The sequence below is a fragment of the Cetorhinus maximus genome, chromosome 24 (genome assembly GCF_964194155.1).
Source record: "Cetorhinus maximus chromosome 24, sCetMax3.hap1.1, whole genome shotgun sequence".
NCBI lineage: Eukaryota > Metazoa > Chordata > Chondrichthyes > Lamniformes > Cetorhinidae > Cetorhinus > Cetorhinus maximus.
In genome coordinates, this window is record NC_135902.1 from 48,150,316 (window position 1) to 48,167,511 (window position 17,196).

At 49.3% G+C, this 17,196-nt stretch overlaps 1 protein-coding gene across 2 annotated transcripts in view; it reads left to right on the plus strand.

Moving 5' to 3' along the window:
• Positions 1-17,196, plus strand: part of gnav1 (guanine nucleotide binding protein (G protein) alpha v1) — a 132,004-nt gene that overhangs the window by 59,302 nt on the left and 55,506 nt on the right. For both annotated transcript variants that reach the window (XM_078571208.1, XM_078571207.1), the window contains exon 5: positions 10,380-10,508. In XM_078571208.1, the coding sequence (XP_078427334.1) occupies positions 10,380-10,508 (129 nt within the window). The remainder of the gene's footprint in view (positions 1-10,379; positions 10,509-17,196) is intronic.

The following is a 17,196-nucleotide window of genomic DNA, read 5'->3' on the forward strand; positions in this document are numbered from 1 at the left end:
AAAAATTTGGGTGAGTCTGGACTCTGGGATCAGCGGGTGTGGATGAGTTTTTGCAGATAGGGTTGAGGGGCATTTTCTGTTGGAGAAAAGGATGTCAAAAGCTTGATCTTTACAAAGTGGGATCTGATGTCTTCATTAACGTGCTCGTCACCTTCAGATATGTGAAATCCATGTGGATTTCACAATCCTGTTGATTGGGTTAAAGTGAGCTCTTGCCTGAAGACAAGAGTAAAATGGATTATCATTTTATTGAAATACTTCAAAGGCAATGTTTAATTTATATATACGGAAAAATAGCTATTTGTATGCAAATTGGATGGTGATAAACTTGTCTTAAAGTGCCACTACCATCCCTACTGTCAGATAGTGTAACCTAAGGAACAAATGCCACGTAAAGTCCCTTCTAGCCAGCAAGGGTAACTTCTCTACGTGTGCATTGCAACAACCCGCCAAAGTTCCTTCAACAGCACCTTCCAAACCCACGACCACTACCACCTCGAAGGACAAGGGCAGCAGACACATGGGAACACCACCACCTGGAAGTTCCCCTCCAAGTCACTCACCATACCGACTTGGAAATATATTGGCCGTTCCTTCACTGTCGCTGGGTCAAAATCCTGGAACTCCCCTCCCTATCAGCTCTGTGGGTGTACCTACACCACATGGACTGCAGCGGCTCAAGAAGGCAGCTCACCACCACCTTCTCGAGGGCAATTGGGGATGGGTAAGAAAGGCCAACGATGCCCACATCCTGTGAATGAATAAATAAAAAAAAACACGTTGCCAACCTCGGCCGCTCGCTGTGGTGCCAGGGCTGCTGTTCCTGGACACACGTCCCACATAGCTGGTGTCAACTCAAGGGTAAACCCAGTGTGTCTGCTGTGGCTCAGTGGCTCACATGCTTACCTCTGAATTAGAAATCTGGGGGTTCGAGCCTCACTCCAGAGACTTGAGCATGTAATCCAGACTGGCATACTAGTGCAGTACTGAGGGAGTGCTACACTGTCGGGGGTGCTAACTTGCAGACGGAACATTAAACCGAGACCTTATTGGGTGGACATGAAAGATTGTGTGGCATAATTTCCAAGAAAAGTTAAGTAGTTCTCCGTGGTGTGCTGTAAAGCACTTTGGAACGTCTTGAGACTGTGAAAAGTGCTCTCGAACTGCAAGTTCTTCCCTGTCTACTCTTCACCTCAGGCGCTTGATAGAGGAGGAGCACCAGTAAAACGTGTCGACAAAATCGACTTCCAGCATCTCGCTATAGAGCAATCTGCAGCTGACCATCAATTTAACTGACTCAATAATAAATAGTGAAATCTCCTCCAAACATGTAGACCAATTATTTGAGAACATGGAGGTATAGATTAACGATGATCCAATACAATGGCAGAACCTTCTTGAGGGGCTGAAGGGCCTACTGCAGACCTATCTGCCAAACCTGGATCATTTTGATATAAGTTTGAGTGTTTGAAGTTCTGTGTCGCTTAAGAAAGTGAAGTGAGGTGCACTAGGGTTGCAGAAAATACTAGAAATGTAGGGTAGGCCAGGAAAAGGCAAGTAGCCAATACTTGGGTGTGAATCCTTCATCAGAACTGAAGCCTGATAGAGGGACCTTTTATGTTTCAAATGACACGTGGCTGTTTTTGTACATTATTTTATGATGGATCCACATTGGTTGCTAAACTGCAGCAGAGTGTGTGTGTGTGTGTTTTTTTTCTTGCCGGCTTTTTCTCTGTCGTCCCATTGAGAGTTTTGCACAGTCTGCGTTCTGCCACTTCAAACACTTCAAACACATCACCAGCTCCCAGGCTTCTGACAATGGTGGTCGGCTGCCTCTCACTCACCCTCTCGCTCACCCATTGTCTCTCTCTTCCTTTTACTCTCTGTCTGTCTGTCTCTCTCTCTCTCTCTCTGTCTGTCTCTGTCTCTCTCCCTTTTTCTCTGTCTGACTCTCTCTGTTATTCTCTCTTTCTCCCTTTCTTTTACTGTCTCTTTTACTCTCTCTCTCTCACTCTCTGTCTCGCTCTCTCTCACTCTCTGTCTCACTCTCTGTCTCGCTCTCTCTCTCACTCTCTGTCTCACTCTCTGTCTCACTCTCTGTCTCGCTCTCTGTCTCGCTATCTGTCTCGCTCTCTCTCTCACTCTCTGTCTCGCTCTCTCTGTCTCGCTCTCTCTGTCTCGCTCTTTCTGTCTCGCTCTTTCTGTCTCGCTCTCTCTGTCTCGCTCTCGGTCTCGCTGTCGGTCTCGCTCTCTGTCACTCTCTCACTCTCTGTCTCGCTCTCTCACTCTCTGTCTCGCTCTCTCTCTCTCTGTCTCGCTCTCTCTCTCACTCTCTCTGTCTTGCTCTCTCTCTCACTCTCTCTGTCTCGCTCTCTCTCTCACTCTCTGTCTCGCTCTCTCTCTCACTCTCTGTCTCGCTCTCTCTCTCACTCTCTATCTCGCTCTCTCTCTCACTCTCTGTCTCGCTCTCTCTTTCACTCCCTGTCTCGCTCTCTCTTTCACTCCCTGTCTCGTTCTCTCTCTCACTCTCTGTCTCGCTCTCTCTCTCACTCTCTGTCTCGCTCTCTCTCTCACTCTCTGTCTCGCTCTCTCTCTCACTCCCTGTCTCGTTCTCTGTCTCGTTCTCTGTCTCGTTCTCTGTCTCGTTCTCTGTCTCGTTCTCTGTCTCGCTCTCGGCCTCGCTCTCTCTGTCTCGCTCTCTCTCTCTCTCGCGCTCTCTCTCTCTCTCGCGCTCTCTCACTCGCTCGCGCTCTCTCACTCGCTCTCTCTCTCACTCGCTCTCTCTCACTCGCTCTCTCTCACTCACTCTCTCCCTCACTCGCTCTCTCTCACTCGCCCTATCTCGCCCTATCTCTCGCTCTCTGTCTCGCTCTCTCTCGCTCTCTGTCTCGCTCTCTCTCTCGCACTCTCTCTCGCACTCTCGCTCTCTCTCTCGCTCTCTCTCGCTCTCTTGCTCTCTCTCGCGCTCTCTCTCGCGCTCTCTCTCGCGCTCTCTCTCGCGCTCTCTCTCGCGCTCTCTCTCGCGCTCTCTCTCTCGCTCTCTCTCACTCTCTGTCCGGCGCTCTCTTGCTCTTTGCCCCGCTCTCTCTTGCTCTCTGCCCCGCGCTCTCTTGCTCTCTGCCCCGCGCTCTCTTGCTCTCTGCCCCGCGCTCTCTTGCTCTCTGCCCCGCGCTCTCTTGCTCTCTGCCCCGCGCTCTCTTGCTCTCTGCCCCGCGCTCTCTTGCTCTCTGTCCCGCGCTCTCTTGCTCTCTGCCCCGCGCTCTCTTGCTCTCTGCCCCGCGCTCTCTTGCTCTCTGCCCCGCGCTCTCTTGCTCTCTGCCCCGCGCTCTCTTGCTCTCTGCCCCGCGCTCTCTTGCTCTCTGCCCCGCGCTCTCTTGCTCTCTGCCCCGCGCTCTCTTGCTCTCTGCCCCGCGCTCTGTTGCTCTCTGCCCCGCGCTCTGTTGCTCTCTGTCCCGCGCTCTCTTGCTCTCTGTCCCGCGCTCTCTTGCTCTCTGTCCCGCGCTCTCTTGCTCTCTGTCCCGCGCTCTCTTGCTCTCTGTCCCGCGCTGTCTTGCTCTCTGTCCCGCGCTCTCTTGCTCTCTGTCCCGCGCTCTCTTGCTCTCTGTCCCGCGCTCTCTTGCTCTCTGTCCCGCGCTCTCTTGCTCTCTGTCCCGCGCTCTCTTGCTCTCTGTCCCGCGCTCTCTTGCTCTCTGTCCCGCGCTCTCTTGCTCTCTGTCCCGCGCTCTCTTGCTCTCTGTCCCGCGCTGTCTTGCTCTCTGTCCCGCGCTGTCTTGCTCTCTGTCCCGCGCTCTCTTGCTCTCTGTCCCGCGCTCTGTTGCTCTCTGTCCCGCGCTCTCTTGCTCTCTGTCCCGCGCTCTCTTGCTCTCTGTCCCGCGCTCTCTTGCTCTCTGTCCCGCGCTCTCTTGCTCTCTGTCCCGCGCTCTCTTGCTCTCTGTCCCGCGCTCTCTTGCTCTCTGTCCCGCGCTCTCTTGCTCTCTGTCCCGCGCTCTCCTGCTCTCTGTCCCGCGCTCTCCTGCTCTCTGTCCCGCGCTCTCCTGCTCTCTGTCCCGCGCTCTCCTGCTCTCTGTCCCGCGCTCTCCTGCTCTCTGTCCCGCGCTCTCTTGCTCTCTGTCCCGCGCTCTCTTGCTCTCTGTCCCGCGCTCTCTTGCTCTCTGTCCCGCGCTCTCTTGCTCTCTGTCCCGCGCTCTCTTGCTCTCTGTCCCGCGCTCTCTTGCTCTCTGTCCCGCGCTGTCTTGCTCTCTGTCCCGCGCTGTCTTGCTCTCTGTCCCGCGCTCTCTTGCTCTCTGTCCCGCGCTCTCTTGCTCTCTGTCCCGCGCTCTCTTGCTCTCTGTCCCGCGCTGTCTTGCTCTCTGTCCCGCGCTCTCTTGCTCTCTGTCCCGCGCTCTCTTGCTCTCTGTCCCGCGCTCTCTTGCTCTCTGTCCCGCGCTCTCTTGCTCTCTGTCCCGCGCTCTCTTGCTCTCTGTCCCGCGCTCTCTTGCTCTCTGTCCCGCGCTCTCTTGCTCTCTGTCCCGCGCTCTCTTGCTCTCTGTCCCGCGCTCTCTTGCTCTCTGTCCCGCGCTCTCTTGCTCTCTGTCCCGCGCTCTCTTGCTCTCTGTCCCGCGCTCTCTTGCTCTCTGTCCCGCGCTCTCTTGCTCTCTGTCCAGCGCTCTCTGTCTCGTGCTCTCTCTCTCGCTCTCTCTCCCCCTTTTACTCTGTCTGTCTCTCTCCCTTTTACTCTGTGTGTGTGTGTGTGTGTGTGTGTGTGTGTGTGTGTGTGTGTGTGTGTGTGTGTCTCTCTCTCTCAATGTCTCTCTTTTACTCTCTGTCTCTCTTTCTTACTGTGTTTCTCTTTCTCTGTGTCTTATTCCCTATCTCTTTCACCCTTTTACTCTGTCTCTCTCTCTCCCTTTTACTCTCTGCCTCGCTCTCTCTCTCACTCTCTGCCTCTTTCTCTCTCTCTCTCTCCCTTTTACGCTCTGCCTCTCTCTATATCCACAGCTGCACTGGATAAGATATACATTCCAACTTCTTTGAAGTGTAACTAATGAAAGGAGATCAAACGCGCCTCTCTCCTGATTGAGTCAGGCTGCTAAATATTCACAGGATGTCTTCAATAATGATGGGCCTCCCCAAAAACTGCCCACAAGCTGACAGGAAGCTGCCCGTGTGCCTGGGCTGCATGAACAACTCCCAGGAAATGTCTGAAAATGAACCTAAATATAGAGTCGGGGACTGAATGCCCTCCCAGCAGCTGTTGAATGAATAAACTTGGAGCAACTTTCATTTAAACTCCTGCATATCCTCACCGATAACAATTCAACAGCAGCCTGCATTTGTATAGCGCCTTTAGCGTGGTAATATATGCCAGGGGGGGCTTCACAAGGAGTGGGATCAAATGAAGTTTGACATCGAGCCACGTGGTGAGATTTCGGGGCTGGTGACCAGCGCCTGTTGTTTTGGATTGACTTGCCCGGAGGAGAGAGAGAGCGTGGAGGTTTAGGGAGAGAATTTCAGAGCCTGAAGCCAAGGCACCTGAACACGCGTCTGCCAATCGCGGAGGAATTAAAATGCGGGATCCGCGGAAGAGGTGAGGACTGGAGTAGGAAATTCACCGAGGGTCACAGGATATCCGGGCGGAACAGCATCAGTGACCTGAGGGGCAGCAGATTATTAAAAAACACCCCTTGGTTCCATTGCAGCACCTGCCCCTGGGTTCATGTGCTGACTTTAGATGTGATCTGATTGTTGGATTTTAATGGTTAGATAAGGTTGATCGAGACCTTGTCCAGGACAGTGGAACCAGAGGACACAGCTTGAGTGGGGTTGGGGGGAGGGGTGCAGTAAATTCAGCACCAAACCGCAGAAACGGTGAGAAGGTGAACAATCTATAGAAAAGGCTGCCAACAGTGAGAGACAATAGTATTGACTGATCCCATTACAAATTAGATAGATTTAAACATTTTGGAATGCAATGTAGGCGAGTAAATTGAGACATGTTGTGGGCTGAGTACAATATGATTAGAAGAGCATGTAATTTTAGATCGATGGTTCTCAAAGCTCTTCAGCACGGAGGTTATCATCACCTCCTGTCTGAATCTGTTGTAGACTGATTGATAGAGATTATTCCCTGTGATTAGTCAACAACTCCATTATCAATTGATCGAACAACTGCTGAGGTGGTGGGTCAATTAACTGAACCCTGATCTTTGCCAGGTTAGCAATACCTCTGACCCTGGAACTGCACCCCACCCCTCCCCCAATCACCAACCCCACCCCTCCCCCAGTCACCAACCCCACCCCTCCCCCAGTCACCAACCCCACCCCTCCCCCAGTCACCAACCCCACCCCTCCCCCAGTCACCAACCCCACCCCTCCCCCAGTCACCAACCCCACCCCTCCCCCAGTCACCATCCGTACCCCTCCCCCAGTCACCATCCGTACCCCTCCCCCCAGTCACCAACCCCACCCCTCCCCCAGTCACCAACCCCACCCCTCCCCCAGTCACCAACCCCACCCCTTCCCCAGTCAGCAACCCCACCCCTTCCCCAGTCACCAACCCCACCCCTCCCCCACCCACCAACCGCCATGTACTATAACAAGAAACATGCTTCATCATCCATCGTACTGTGGTTGTCTATTAGAAGGTAACCATTTCTCTTCTTTACCTCTTGCAGGTTCAGGGAGAATAAATGTCCACGTCAGTAATGGTGCCCCTGACATCTTCACCAATGTGAAGTGGGCAGTTGCTAATTTATTGGGACAGGCTTGTGTCAAGGGGAGGTTTGAGATTCGCATCATTTAAGATGCAAACTCAATTTGTTCTGTTTTAAAATTAACTACCTGGACTACGTTCCCTGTGGGAACAGCCTCACCCCCGAGACCCGACCAGGCCTGTTGATGGGGCCTGGGGTGAGAGAGGCTCTACAGACAGGGATGCCCGTGCTGGGCCCTACACTGTTTGCATGAAGCTGTCCAAAGGCAGGTTGACTCAGCAGCTCTATATCTCTGTATATATTTCGACACCTGATATTATCCAGTTAGGAGGAGGCCATTCAGCCCATTTAGCTTTTTCCACCCACGACTAATGCGTGCGTGAACTTCATTTACCAGTCCTGGTTCCGTTTCCCTAACAATAATCTATTGACCTCGCCTTTAAAAATGTAGATTTGCCCCCACCCCGACCCTCTTTTGGGCGAGAGTTCCAGATTTTGCCTATCTTGGGGGGGTCACCATTCGTCGGACAGATGGTCTGGCTGGCTCGGACATTGCTGCATCTCCCAGCCTCGTGTTTGACCGTTGGGGCTGGTCTTAAAGTGACGTCCATCACTGCTGGGTGACTGATGGGGGTGGCAGCAGCGACTGTACCTGAACCGACCCGTTGCCTGTCAGCTGTTTTCGTGTCATTCAGAATTCGAAAGCAATTCAGCACCTGACATTTGACGGCCTAATTCGACACCGGACGCTCGGATTTTCTTGGCTGGTGCCTCCTGGCACAGAGGCCCGAGGTCCTGGGCACCACCTCCCAGCTTTGAGAACTGATGCAACAACTGCCACTTGCTTCACCATGGGGGCGACTCGCCTGTCATCGTCCAAACCTATGTGGTGAAATAGTTTGACAGCCGATTCAGTTTGACAAGTGCGAGCACAAATGGCCTCCAGGGATGGGTTTTTAGTGAGACCATTGAGATATTTCACTTTGATATTTCACCCCTGGCTGGTTATTTGCTGCTTGAAACGAGGTAACATCCTGGCTTAAAATAAGACCCCTTTTCTCACAGTACAAAAACAAAAACAAGCCTCGGGTTTGAACCGGAGCGACAGTGATCCAGCAAAGTGAAGTAAGGCTGCAGGTTCCATGTCGGGTTCTCCCTTGTCTCCTCTTCCAACGCCCTCTTCCCCCCCCCCACCCTCTTTCCCCCAACCCCCACCTCCACTGCCTCCAGAGTTTCCAGTGTCAGCTGTGGCTCTCTGCACAACACTGTAACCCCCCACCCCCACCTTGGGACTGAAGGTCATGGGTTCAAGTCTCACTTCAGAGTCCCGAGCGCCGAATCGGGAGTGCTGCACTGTCGGAGGCGCTGCCTTTCGGAGGAGAAGTTGAGCCGAGGCTTCCGCGGAACGATTTGAAGAAGAGCAACGGGTCTCTCCGCAATGTTACAGCTGATATTTAACCCCCGGTCAACATCGTTAAAACAGATTTATTACCTTATCACTGCTTGTGGGACCTCTGTACAAATTGTCAACCGCATTTCCTGCCATTGGAACAGTGACTACTCCTTTTCAAAGAAAAAAATATTCTGTTGGTTGGAGGGCACTTTGGGACATTCTGAGCTCATGAAAGGTGCTCTTATAAATGCAAGTCTTTATTTTGAGAAGAGACCCAGATCACTGGGAGCATCCAGGCCCCTTGGATTTGATCAGTGTTGTTCTGTGTTGCAGTAGGCGAGAGCGATCATTCTGCGTGTGGTCTCGCGTGTCTTGTTCAACCTGACTTATTGGACTTCGCGACTCTACACTATCTACTGCAACAACTTGCATTTATATGGCACCTTTAACTGGAGTAAGACACCCCAAAGTGTAGTCTGGCAAGATCTGACACCGAGACACCTAAGGAGATGTTGGCACTAGGACCAGAAGCTGGGATCAGAGAGGCGCTGTAAAGAGGGAGGTTTTGAAGAGCAAAGTAGAGATTTTAAGGAGGGAATTCCAGAGCTTGGGGTCTAGTTTTGCCACTAATTTGGAAAACCTCGGTTTTCCAACCAGCATCAAGTTGAAGCACTGAGATAAAAGCAAAATACCGCAGATGCCAGAAACCTGCAATAAAAACCAAAAATGCTGGAAAGACTCAGCAGGTCTGGCAGCATCTGTAGAGAGAGAGAAGCAGAGTTAATGTTTCAAGTCTATTGCACTCTTCTTCAGAGCTGAAGAGAAGCAGAATGTGATGGATATTATACTGTTTAATAGGCCGTGGAGCAGTTGAAGCTATTGACACAAGGTCTGTGATATAACTGAGCTGACAACAGAATTCATAACAAAGTCTAAAAGGAATCGATGGGATAAACTGTGGGATTCAATGGAGTAGGTATGAGGCTTCAGTGGAGCATAAATACTGGCATGGACCTGTTGGGCTGAATGGCCTGCTTCTGTCTGTACAATCTGTAATTCTATGTATTTATTAACCTGGACTCCATTCCACATCTTATTTTGTATTAAGAACCTCCTGATATCTGGTATCCTAAGGTTTTCCGTTAGCACATTGAGCCTCTGTTTGTTTTTTTATTCCCCTTCCCCTCCCCCAATACTGCCTTGTTCCACTTACGCACCAGGACACCCCAGAGTTTCCAACATCCCCTCAGGAATAAGCAGTTTAATTTAGAGTAATCTTCTGGATTTACTTGTTAGTATCTTTGCCGCTATTCTGCAGGTCCTATAAGACCCCCTCTCGCTCTCCGTCCTTTCATAAGCCTTTCCTCATACCTCAAACACCTTAAAACTGGGGTTTGTGTCTCTTCAATGCTTCCTGTTGGTTTTTGGCGACCAGATGTTTGGGCAATGATGGGTGGTGTGGTTGAGCCTGATGAATCGAGGTATGGAATGACAACCCATTTGCAAAATTACACCCTGTCAAACTTGGCTCAATGGTAATGCTCAAAGTTGATCTAGGAGATTGTGGCTTCAAGTTGCACTTCAGGGCCTCGAACCTACACTTTCTGCCTACACTTCCCCACAGCACTGAGGGGATGCAGCACTGCCATAGGTGCCGCCTTTCGGATGAGCGTTAATTCCAGATCCAGTTTACCCCCTCAGGTAGCCATGCCCGTGGTATTTTATTTTATTTTATTAGTCCATGGGATGTGAGCTGGCTGGGACAGCATTTATTGGCCCTCCCTAATTGCCCTTGAGAAGGTTGGTGGTGAGCTGCCTTCTTGAACCACTGCAGTCCAGGTGGTGTAAGGGAGGGAGTTCCAGGATTTTGACCCAGCGGCAGTGAAGGAACGGCGACACATTTTCCAAGTCAGGATGGTTTGTGGCTTGGAGGGGAACTTCCAGGTGGTGGTGTTCCCATCTATCTGCTGCCCTCGTCCTTCTCAGTGGTAGAGGTCACAGACTTGGAAGGCAAGCTTGAAGGAGATATACAAACAAGAACAGAGATGTTCTGCAGGCGCCCTGGCCCCACATCTATCCCTCACCCAACACCACCAAAACAGAATAACTGGTCATTAATATCTTTGCTGTTTGTGGGATCTGACTGTGTGCAAAATGGCTGCCGTGTTGACCAGCTACACAGCAGTGACTGAATGCATTGGCTGTGAAGCATTTTGGGGATTTGATAAAATGATATATTCCGTTGTTCTTATTTGTCAATCTTTTATTAAAAAGCTTGTCTTTGCTCTCTGCAGTTTTTTCCTAAACATGAGACGAATTACTGCACCTGAATACAAACCCACACAGATGGATTTACTGAGAGTTCGGCTACGGACAACAGGTGTCATTGAGACTCAGTTCAAAATAAATAACCTGATAATCCGGTAAGCACCATCTTTCTGTTTACAGTCGCTGATTTATGTGGATTGGGAAATCTTACTTAACTCTGTTCCTACTCGATCATCACAGGAGGGCTGATAACCAGGGGGCATGGCTTTAAGGTAATTGCCAGAAGAACGGGAGGGAAATTGAGCAGTGGGGTTGTGGTGACTGGGGGGTGCACTGCCTGATTCAGCGGTAAGATTCAAAAGGGATTTGAGTGAATTCTTGTAAAAAGGCAAAATGCGCAGGGCTGTTGGGAAAGCACGTGGGGCGGGTGGGGGTCGTGGGTGGTGTGTGTAACTACTTTTGCACAGCTCTTTTAAAGAGCCAGCACGGGCTGGATGGGCCAAACGGCCGCCTTCAAAGCTGTATCATTCAGTGCTCGGAGGTCAAAAGGCTGGCTAGTGCGAGGCGCTGAAATGTTTCTCCTGGACAGCGGGGGCGCTCACAACGCATTGTTGCATCCCAATTTTAATCGCTCCGCTATTGTTGGTTGTGTCTGTAACTGCCAAGGCCCTGAGCTCTGCACTTCCCTCCCTACACCTCTCCGCCTCCCTACCCCTTTCTCCTCCTTTAAGACACTCCTGAAAACTGTGGTACAAGGATCTGGAGCATAAATGGCTAGCAAGGGGCTGAGTATGGTATCGTCCACAGAGTGATGTAAGAGAACACATGACCTACACCTAGGGGTCAGTGTAGTATTGGACAGAGCCATGTGTAGAAACAAGCATGGAGACAGCTCCTAGCTTGGACCTTTATTGTGCCAAAGTTAATAGTTTCTAGTAGTTAATAAATGCTTACTGTTGAACTACCTAAGACTGCAAATACCTTAATAAGACCGACTGAACTAGACCCAACGCCTTACAACAAAAACCTACCTCTTGGACCAAGCTCTTGGCCATCTGACTCTCATCACCTCATGTGGCTCGGTGTTAAATTTTTGTATGACATTGCTCCTTTGAAGTAACTTGGGACGTGTTGCTACATTAAAGGCGCTATATAAATGCAAGTTGTTGGGGGCTGCAGAGGACATTTGTTTATTTAGTGGGGGGTGGAGGTGGAGTTGCGGGGTTGGTTCCTGTTTGGTTGACATGGCAACCGGTCACAATGAGCCTGCCTGTGGAGAAACCGCTCTCCTCGTTTGCCTTGAGAGCAAAATTCATCCCCACGCCCCAGCACAAAGTTTGGAAATAGATTTATTAGCTGGGCCTCGCTCTGCTTGTCGGTTTACTAAGGTTTGGAATAAATGATGCCGGGTGCCCTGGAGATTGACCATTGAAGTCCCCAGGTGATGTCAGCCTCTAATGAATATGCAGCTGTCAGCTTTCAGTTTGACACTTTTGATGTGAGATTCAATGTGTTTTCTGTCCTTGCTGCAATAGGCTGAGCTGAACCCTTTGAACACCAGGTCTTGCTTTGTAGTTCTTGAATTATCTTCATTTACACATTACAACGTAATTATTTCTAATAATACCCCATAATATCCCAGAAATCTTTTTGAAGCAGCTCGGGCCAGTGGGAAATTATTACCCAGCCTCAATCCAGGAGGTTTCGAATTTTCTGGGCGATTTTTTTTTTTTCTTTTGTCAACATGTGAAAGGCAAAATCCAGGAAGTGGAAAAAAAAGCAGCTTTGAATTAGTGTGAAGAGGTATACAATTCAAATAACCTCCCCCTCAAATAACCCCCCCCTCAAATAACCCCCCCTCAAATAACACCCCCCTCAAATAACTCCCCCCTCAAATAACCCCCCCCTCAAATAACCCCCCCCTCAAATAACCCCCCCCTCAAATAACCCCCCCTCAAATAATCCCCCCTCAAATAACTCCCCCCTCAAATAACCCCCCCTCAAATAATCCCCCCTTCAAATAACCCCCCCTTTCAAATAACCCCCCCTTTCAAATAACCCCCCCTTTCAAATAACCCCCCCTTTCAAATAACCCGCCCCCTCAAATAATCCCCCCCTCAAATAACCCCCCTCAAATAACTCCCCCCTCAAATAATCCCCCCGTCAAATAACCCCCCCCGTCAAATAACCCCCCCGTCAAATAACTCCCCCCTCAAATAACCCCCCCTCAAATAACTCCCCCCTCAAATAACTCCCCCCTCAAATAACTCCCCCCTCAAATAACCCCCCCTTAAAATAATCCCCCTTTAAATAACCCCGCCCTCCAATAACCCCCCCTTCAAATAACCCCCCTCAAATAACCCCCCCTCAAATAACCCTGCCCTCCAAAAACCCCGCCCTCCAATAACCCCCCCACCTCAAATAACCCCCCCTTCAAATAACCCCGCCCTCCAATAACCCCCCTTCAAATAACCCCCCCTTCAAATAACCCCCCCTTCAAATAACCCCGCCCTCCAATAACCCCCCTTCAAATAACCCCGCCCTCCAGTAACCCCCCCCCCTCAAATAACGCCCCCCTTCAAATAACCCCCCATTCCCACCACTGCCACTCATACGGATTAAATCTCCGTTTAGCACCATGTACAAAAAAACGGCACCTTGGACAGTGTGGCACTCCCTCGATACTGCCCGGTAGGCTGGTACTTTCCGTTTGGGTGTCAAAGCTTGGTGGAAGTGGGAGTGGTTTCAGCTCTGGTCAGAGTGGCTGACCACACACGATCTTGTGCTGTTTAGCTCGTTAAATAAGCGCCCACGAGGAGCCCGCTGATTCTCGCGGGCACGGCAACCAAGGGGTCGCCATCCCTGCCGTCACCTCGTGCGGTCAAAGGTCTGGCCGTCATATTTAAAGGGCACCCGCGCAGCCTGCACTATCCCTTCAATCTTTGTCCAACCACTGCTCCACCCTTTGCTGCTAGTCCTTCCCCTCCTCCATGCGACCTGCATCGCCCCATCGCCCAGCCTCAATTCAAGCATAGGCTGCATTTACAGACGTTCCCCAAAGGGGGCAATGCAGCAGCAACTCACTGTTAATGATGGAAGAAATCTACCTCGGTAGGTGCATGCCACTTACATACAGTCATATATGACATAGAAGGACAAGGAAGGAGGTTCTGCATGGTCAGTATGAAATTAAGAAGCAGAACCTCTGAGGTGGGGCTGGGTTTGGAGGGTGGTGGGGGCGGGGGGGGAGACGATCTGAAATTAAAGCCAGGCCATTCGGGAGTGAAAGCAAGAAGCCTTTCTTCACACCAAGTGGAAATCTGGAATTCCTTCAATTGAAATATTAAAGAGTGATTTTGACAGATTTTTGTTTATTAGGCTGTTTTTTTTAACTTTTCTTATTCACTGGCTGGGCCAGCATTTATTACCCATCCCTAATTGCCCTTGTTCAGAGGGCATTTAAGAGTCAACCACATTGCTGTGGGTCTGGAGTCACATGTAAACCAGACCGGGTAAGTAGGGCAGATTCCCTTCCCTAAAGGACGTTAGTGAACCAGATGGGTTTTTACTACAACCGGCAATGGTTTCATGGTCATCACTAGACTTTTTTTCAATTCCAGATTTTTATTGAATTCAAATTCCACCATCTGCCGTGGTGGGATTTGAACCTGGGTCCCCACAGCCTTACCCTGGGTTACCCTGGGTTACCAGTCCAGCGACAATACCACAATGCCACCATCTCCCTTGTGGGGTCTGCTTCAAAGGTGGATGCGGCGGTACAGTACTGATCATCGATTGAACAGAATGGACTCAAGGGGCTGAATAGCCGTTCTTTGTTCCTATGCTAATGATGGAAATGGTCATCATGTAGAACAGCTCATTAATATGTTCATGTGGGTGGTATAGGATGTGTTGAAGGGATTCACTACCACAGTGCAATAGCTTCACTGCACGTTGCTTTAAATTACTCTGTTGTTTGAGAAGATGAGATTTTAGCCCCATTGTTTGGTGTCCAGCTGTAATAAAATCTCTCTAGGAGTTCGATCTGTTAATCCAATCACCGTGTCAGTAAAATAATCTTGCCTTATCCTGCTTTTTTAATGGTGCGTAACTTGGTTGAAGCAATTATGAATAAAGCTTGAATCTAGGCCTCCGATTGCTGGGTGTCCAGGTTGTCAGCTGGGAGGCCAAATTGAACTTCAGTCAGCTCAGTAACTGTACTGTACACCACTGAGCTCTGCCTGCTGAGTGCTGTAGCTGCTGTGAAGCCCCACATGGTTGTACAGCTCGCACCATCGTTGGCCTGGACTTGTGCACAAAGACTGGGTAGGAATGAGTTGGCAGCATGAGGAAGGGAACAAACTGGAGAGAGGAGAATTGGAAAAGTTGCAGGCATAATTGGGATACTTGTACTGTGTCCTTATGTATATTAGTGTGAAACTCTGATTAAATCTGCAGTGATATTAAATTAACAAGCTGCCACATCTTCTCCCCTCCATCTATCACCACTGCAGAGGGGTTGGATTAATTAATGCATCAGTAAACTGACAGTTGATTAAGAACACTGAGCTAATGACTGCATTTAGGGTTAATAGCTGCATCTCCTCTTGGCGTTGACTGGGTTCTCGAGCTATCCATCTCGGTAGCTCCTTCCAGACAGTATCTGCTCGTACAGAGATTTTTCAGAATATAAATCAAAATAGATAATTGGAGGGTGAGGATGGACTGAGGGCTTAATAAAAAGCTAGAAGCTTTTAATAATTAGGCTTAATAATCAGGACCCTAGTCACCCCAAGTCCTAAATAGCTGATTTAAAAAAAAAATTTATTATAATGAAATAAAAATAAAAATACCTGGTCCTTTTGTGATTTGTTTTTTTTTAACATAGCTTCAAAACAGTCTGGAAGTGTTTATGAGGAAAGTTGCCCCTTGTTACAGTGCGTATGATGTACTCTGTCAGACTGGACAGTGTTCTAATATTAGGCAGACTCTGCGGTCTGTGTGCACCTGAGCTTTTATGTGAAAATGAGCCCTTTAGCCGAGGGAAACTGTGTTACTAAAACTCATCTGCTGATGCACAATGTCTGTCACTGATTCATCAACGCAGTGAACCAGGGCATTTGAGTTACAGCTGGCGATCTGCATTCTGCTGCCTGTCTCATGGTGAACTATATTAGTCAGGGATCCAAGATGTCAGGTTGGTGTGTTACAGAGCTGGTCATTAATGGAAAATAATTACCCTTGATTGATGGAGCCCACTTTGATAGGATTTCAGAACATTTATTTCCATCCAAATTAGTTCCCAGCATAAACGTATCTGAGAAAAGGTCAGTATTAATTGAGTTTGATTAAGGTCGGTGACCCCTCCCACTCACCACCCCCCTCCCCCCTCCCTCCACCTCTCATCCCCTCATTCCTCTGCTTCCTTTTTACATGGCTACTGATGGTAATATCATGTTAGCTTCTGAAGTGTGTGTCTACCCACCTTGATAGATGAAGACTGTGTGTTGCTTTGATCAGTTTAAGTCTTTGATTGCAGGCTGACCACACAATGTCACAGTGTAGAGTAGGCCCTTCAGCCCATCACATCTCTGCTGCTGTTACTATCCATGGGCCACCCAGTCCGACCACACTCTCCTGCTCGTTGCCGGTACCTTCTGAATATTCCTTCAAAATCAGAACGATCTAATTCCCTCCTTGAATAATGACTGGACTCCTGCTACAAGGGTGTTACCGAATTGAAGATTCGACATTCGAAGCACCCTCTGTGTAAAGCTTTTCCTTTATCCAACCTGTGCTTTAGTTTTGTGCGATTGTAATAAATGTGTACCCCCTTGTTACAAAGCATTCCTGGAATATGGTTATGGTTCAAATGGGAGTAGAATAAAGATGCAAAGTAAAGAACATAGTAGGGCAATGGGGAAAGAGCACTGGAGTGCGGCTAATTGAGTAGCTTTTATAAAGAGCCATCGCAGGCACGATGGGCTGAATGTTCTCTTTCTAGGTTGTATTATTCTATCAGGATGAGAATTGCTTAGTGAACCCTCTATATAAGAGTTTATTATAACTGTTGTGAGAAGAATGAAGAGTAGCTGATGGTTCCTTATTCAGAAGGATAGGCACAGATGAGGGAAGCCATTCGACCCATCTAGCTGAGCCTTCCACCGACACCTTTGGTTCCCAAACCCACCCCACCCCCATCACAACACCTTGGCAGCTTAAATTGTTTCTGTCTCCAAACCCATTAGCCAGAAGACTATTTTCAGACGCTGAATGTTATTTGTACATTTATGTTGTGGAATTGTCAGCTGTGGCTCAGGTGGTAGCACTCTCACCTCCGACTCAGGAGGTTCAAATCCCGCTCCAGGACTGAAGCACAGGCAGGCGCTCCAGTGCAGTACTGAAGGAGTGCTGCACTGTCGGAACTTTCAGATGAGACGTTACACCCGAGGCCCTGTGTGTCCTCAGAGTGGATGTAAAAGATCTTTGAAATAATACCCTTGAGAAGAGCAGGGGGAGTTATCCCTGGTGTCCTGGCCAGTATTTATCCCTCAATCAGCATCACCAAAACAGGTTATCTGGTCATTGTCATATTGCTGCTTGTGGGAGCTTGCTGTGCACAAATTGGCTGGTGCGTTTCTTAAGGTTACAACAGTAACTACACTTCAAAAATATTTCGTTGTTTGTGAAGTGTAATTGGGATGTCCTGAGGTTGTGAAAGGTGCTAATTAAATGCAAGCCTTTCATTCGTAGAAATCAAAATAATGTCTGCAAAAATATTAAGCATTGAGCTCAACTCTTTACTCAGCACCCCTTTGTCCTGTGGTGTTTTGTTTAGTATCA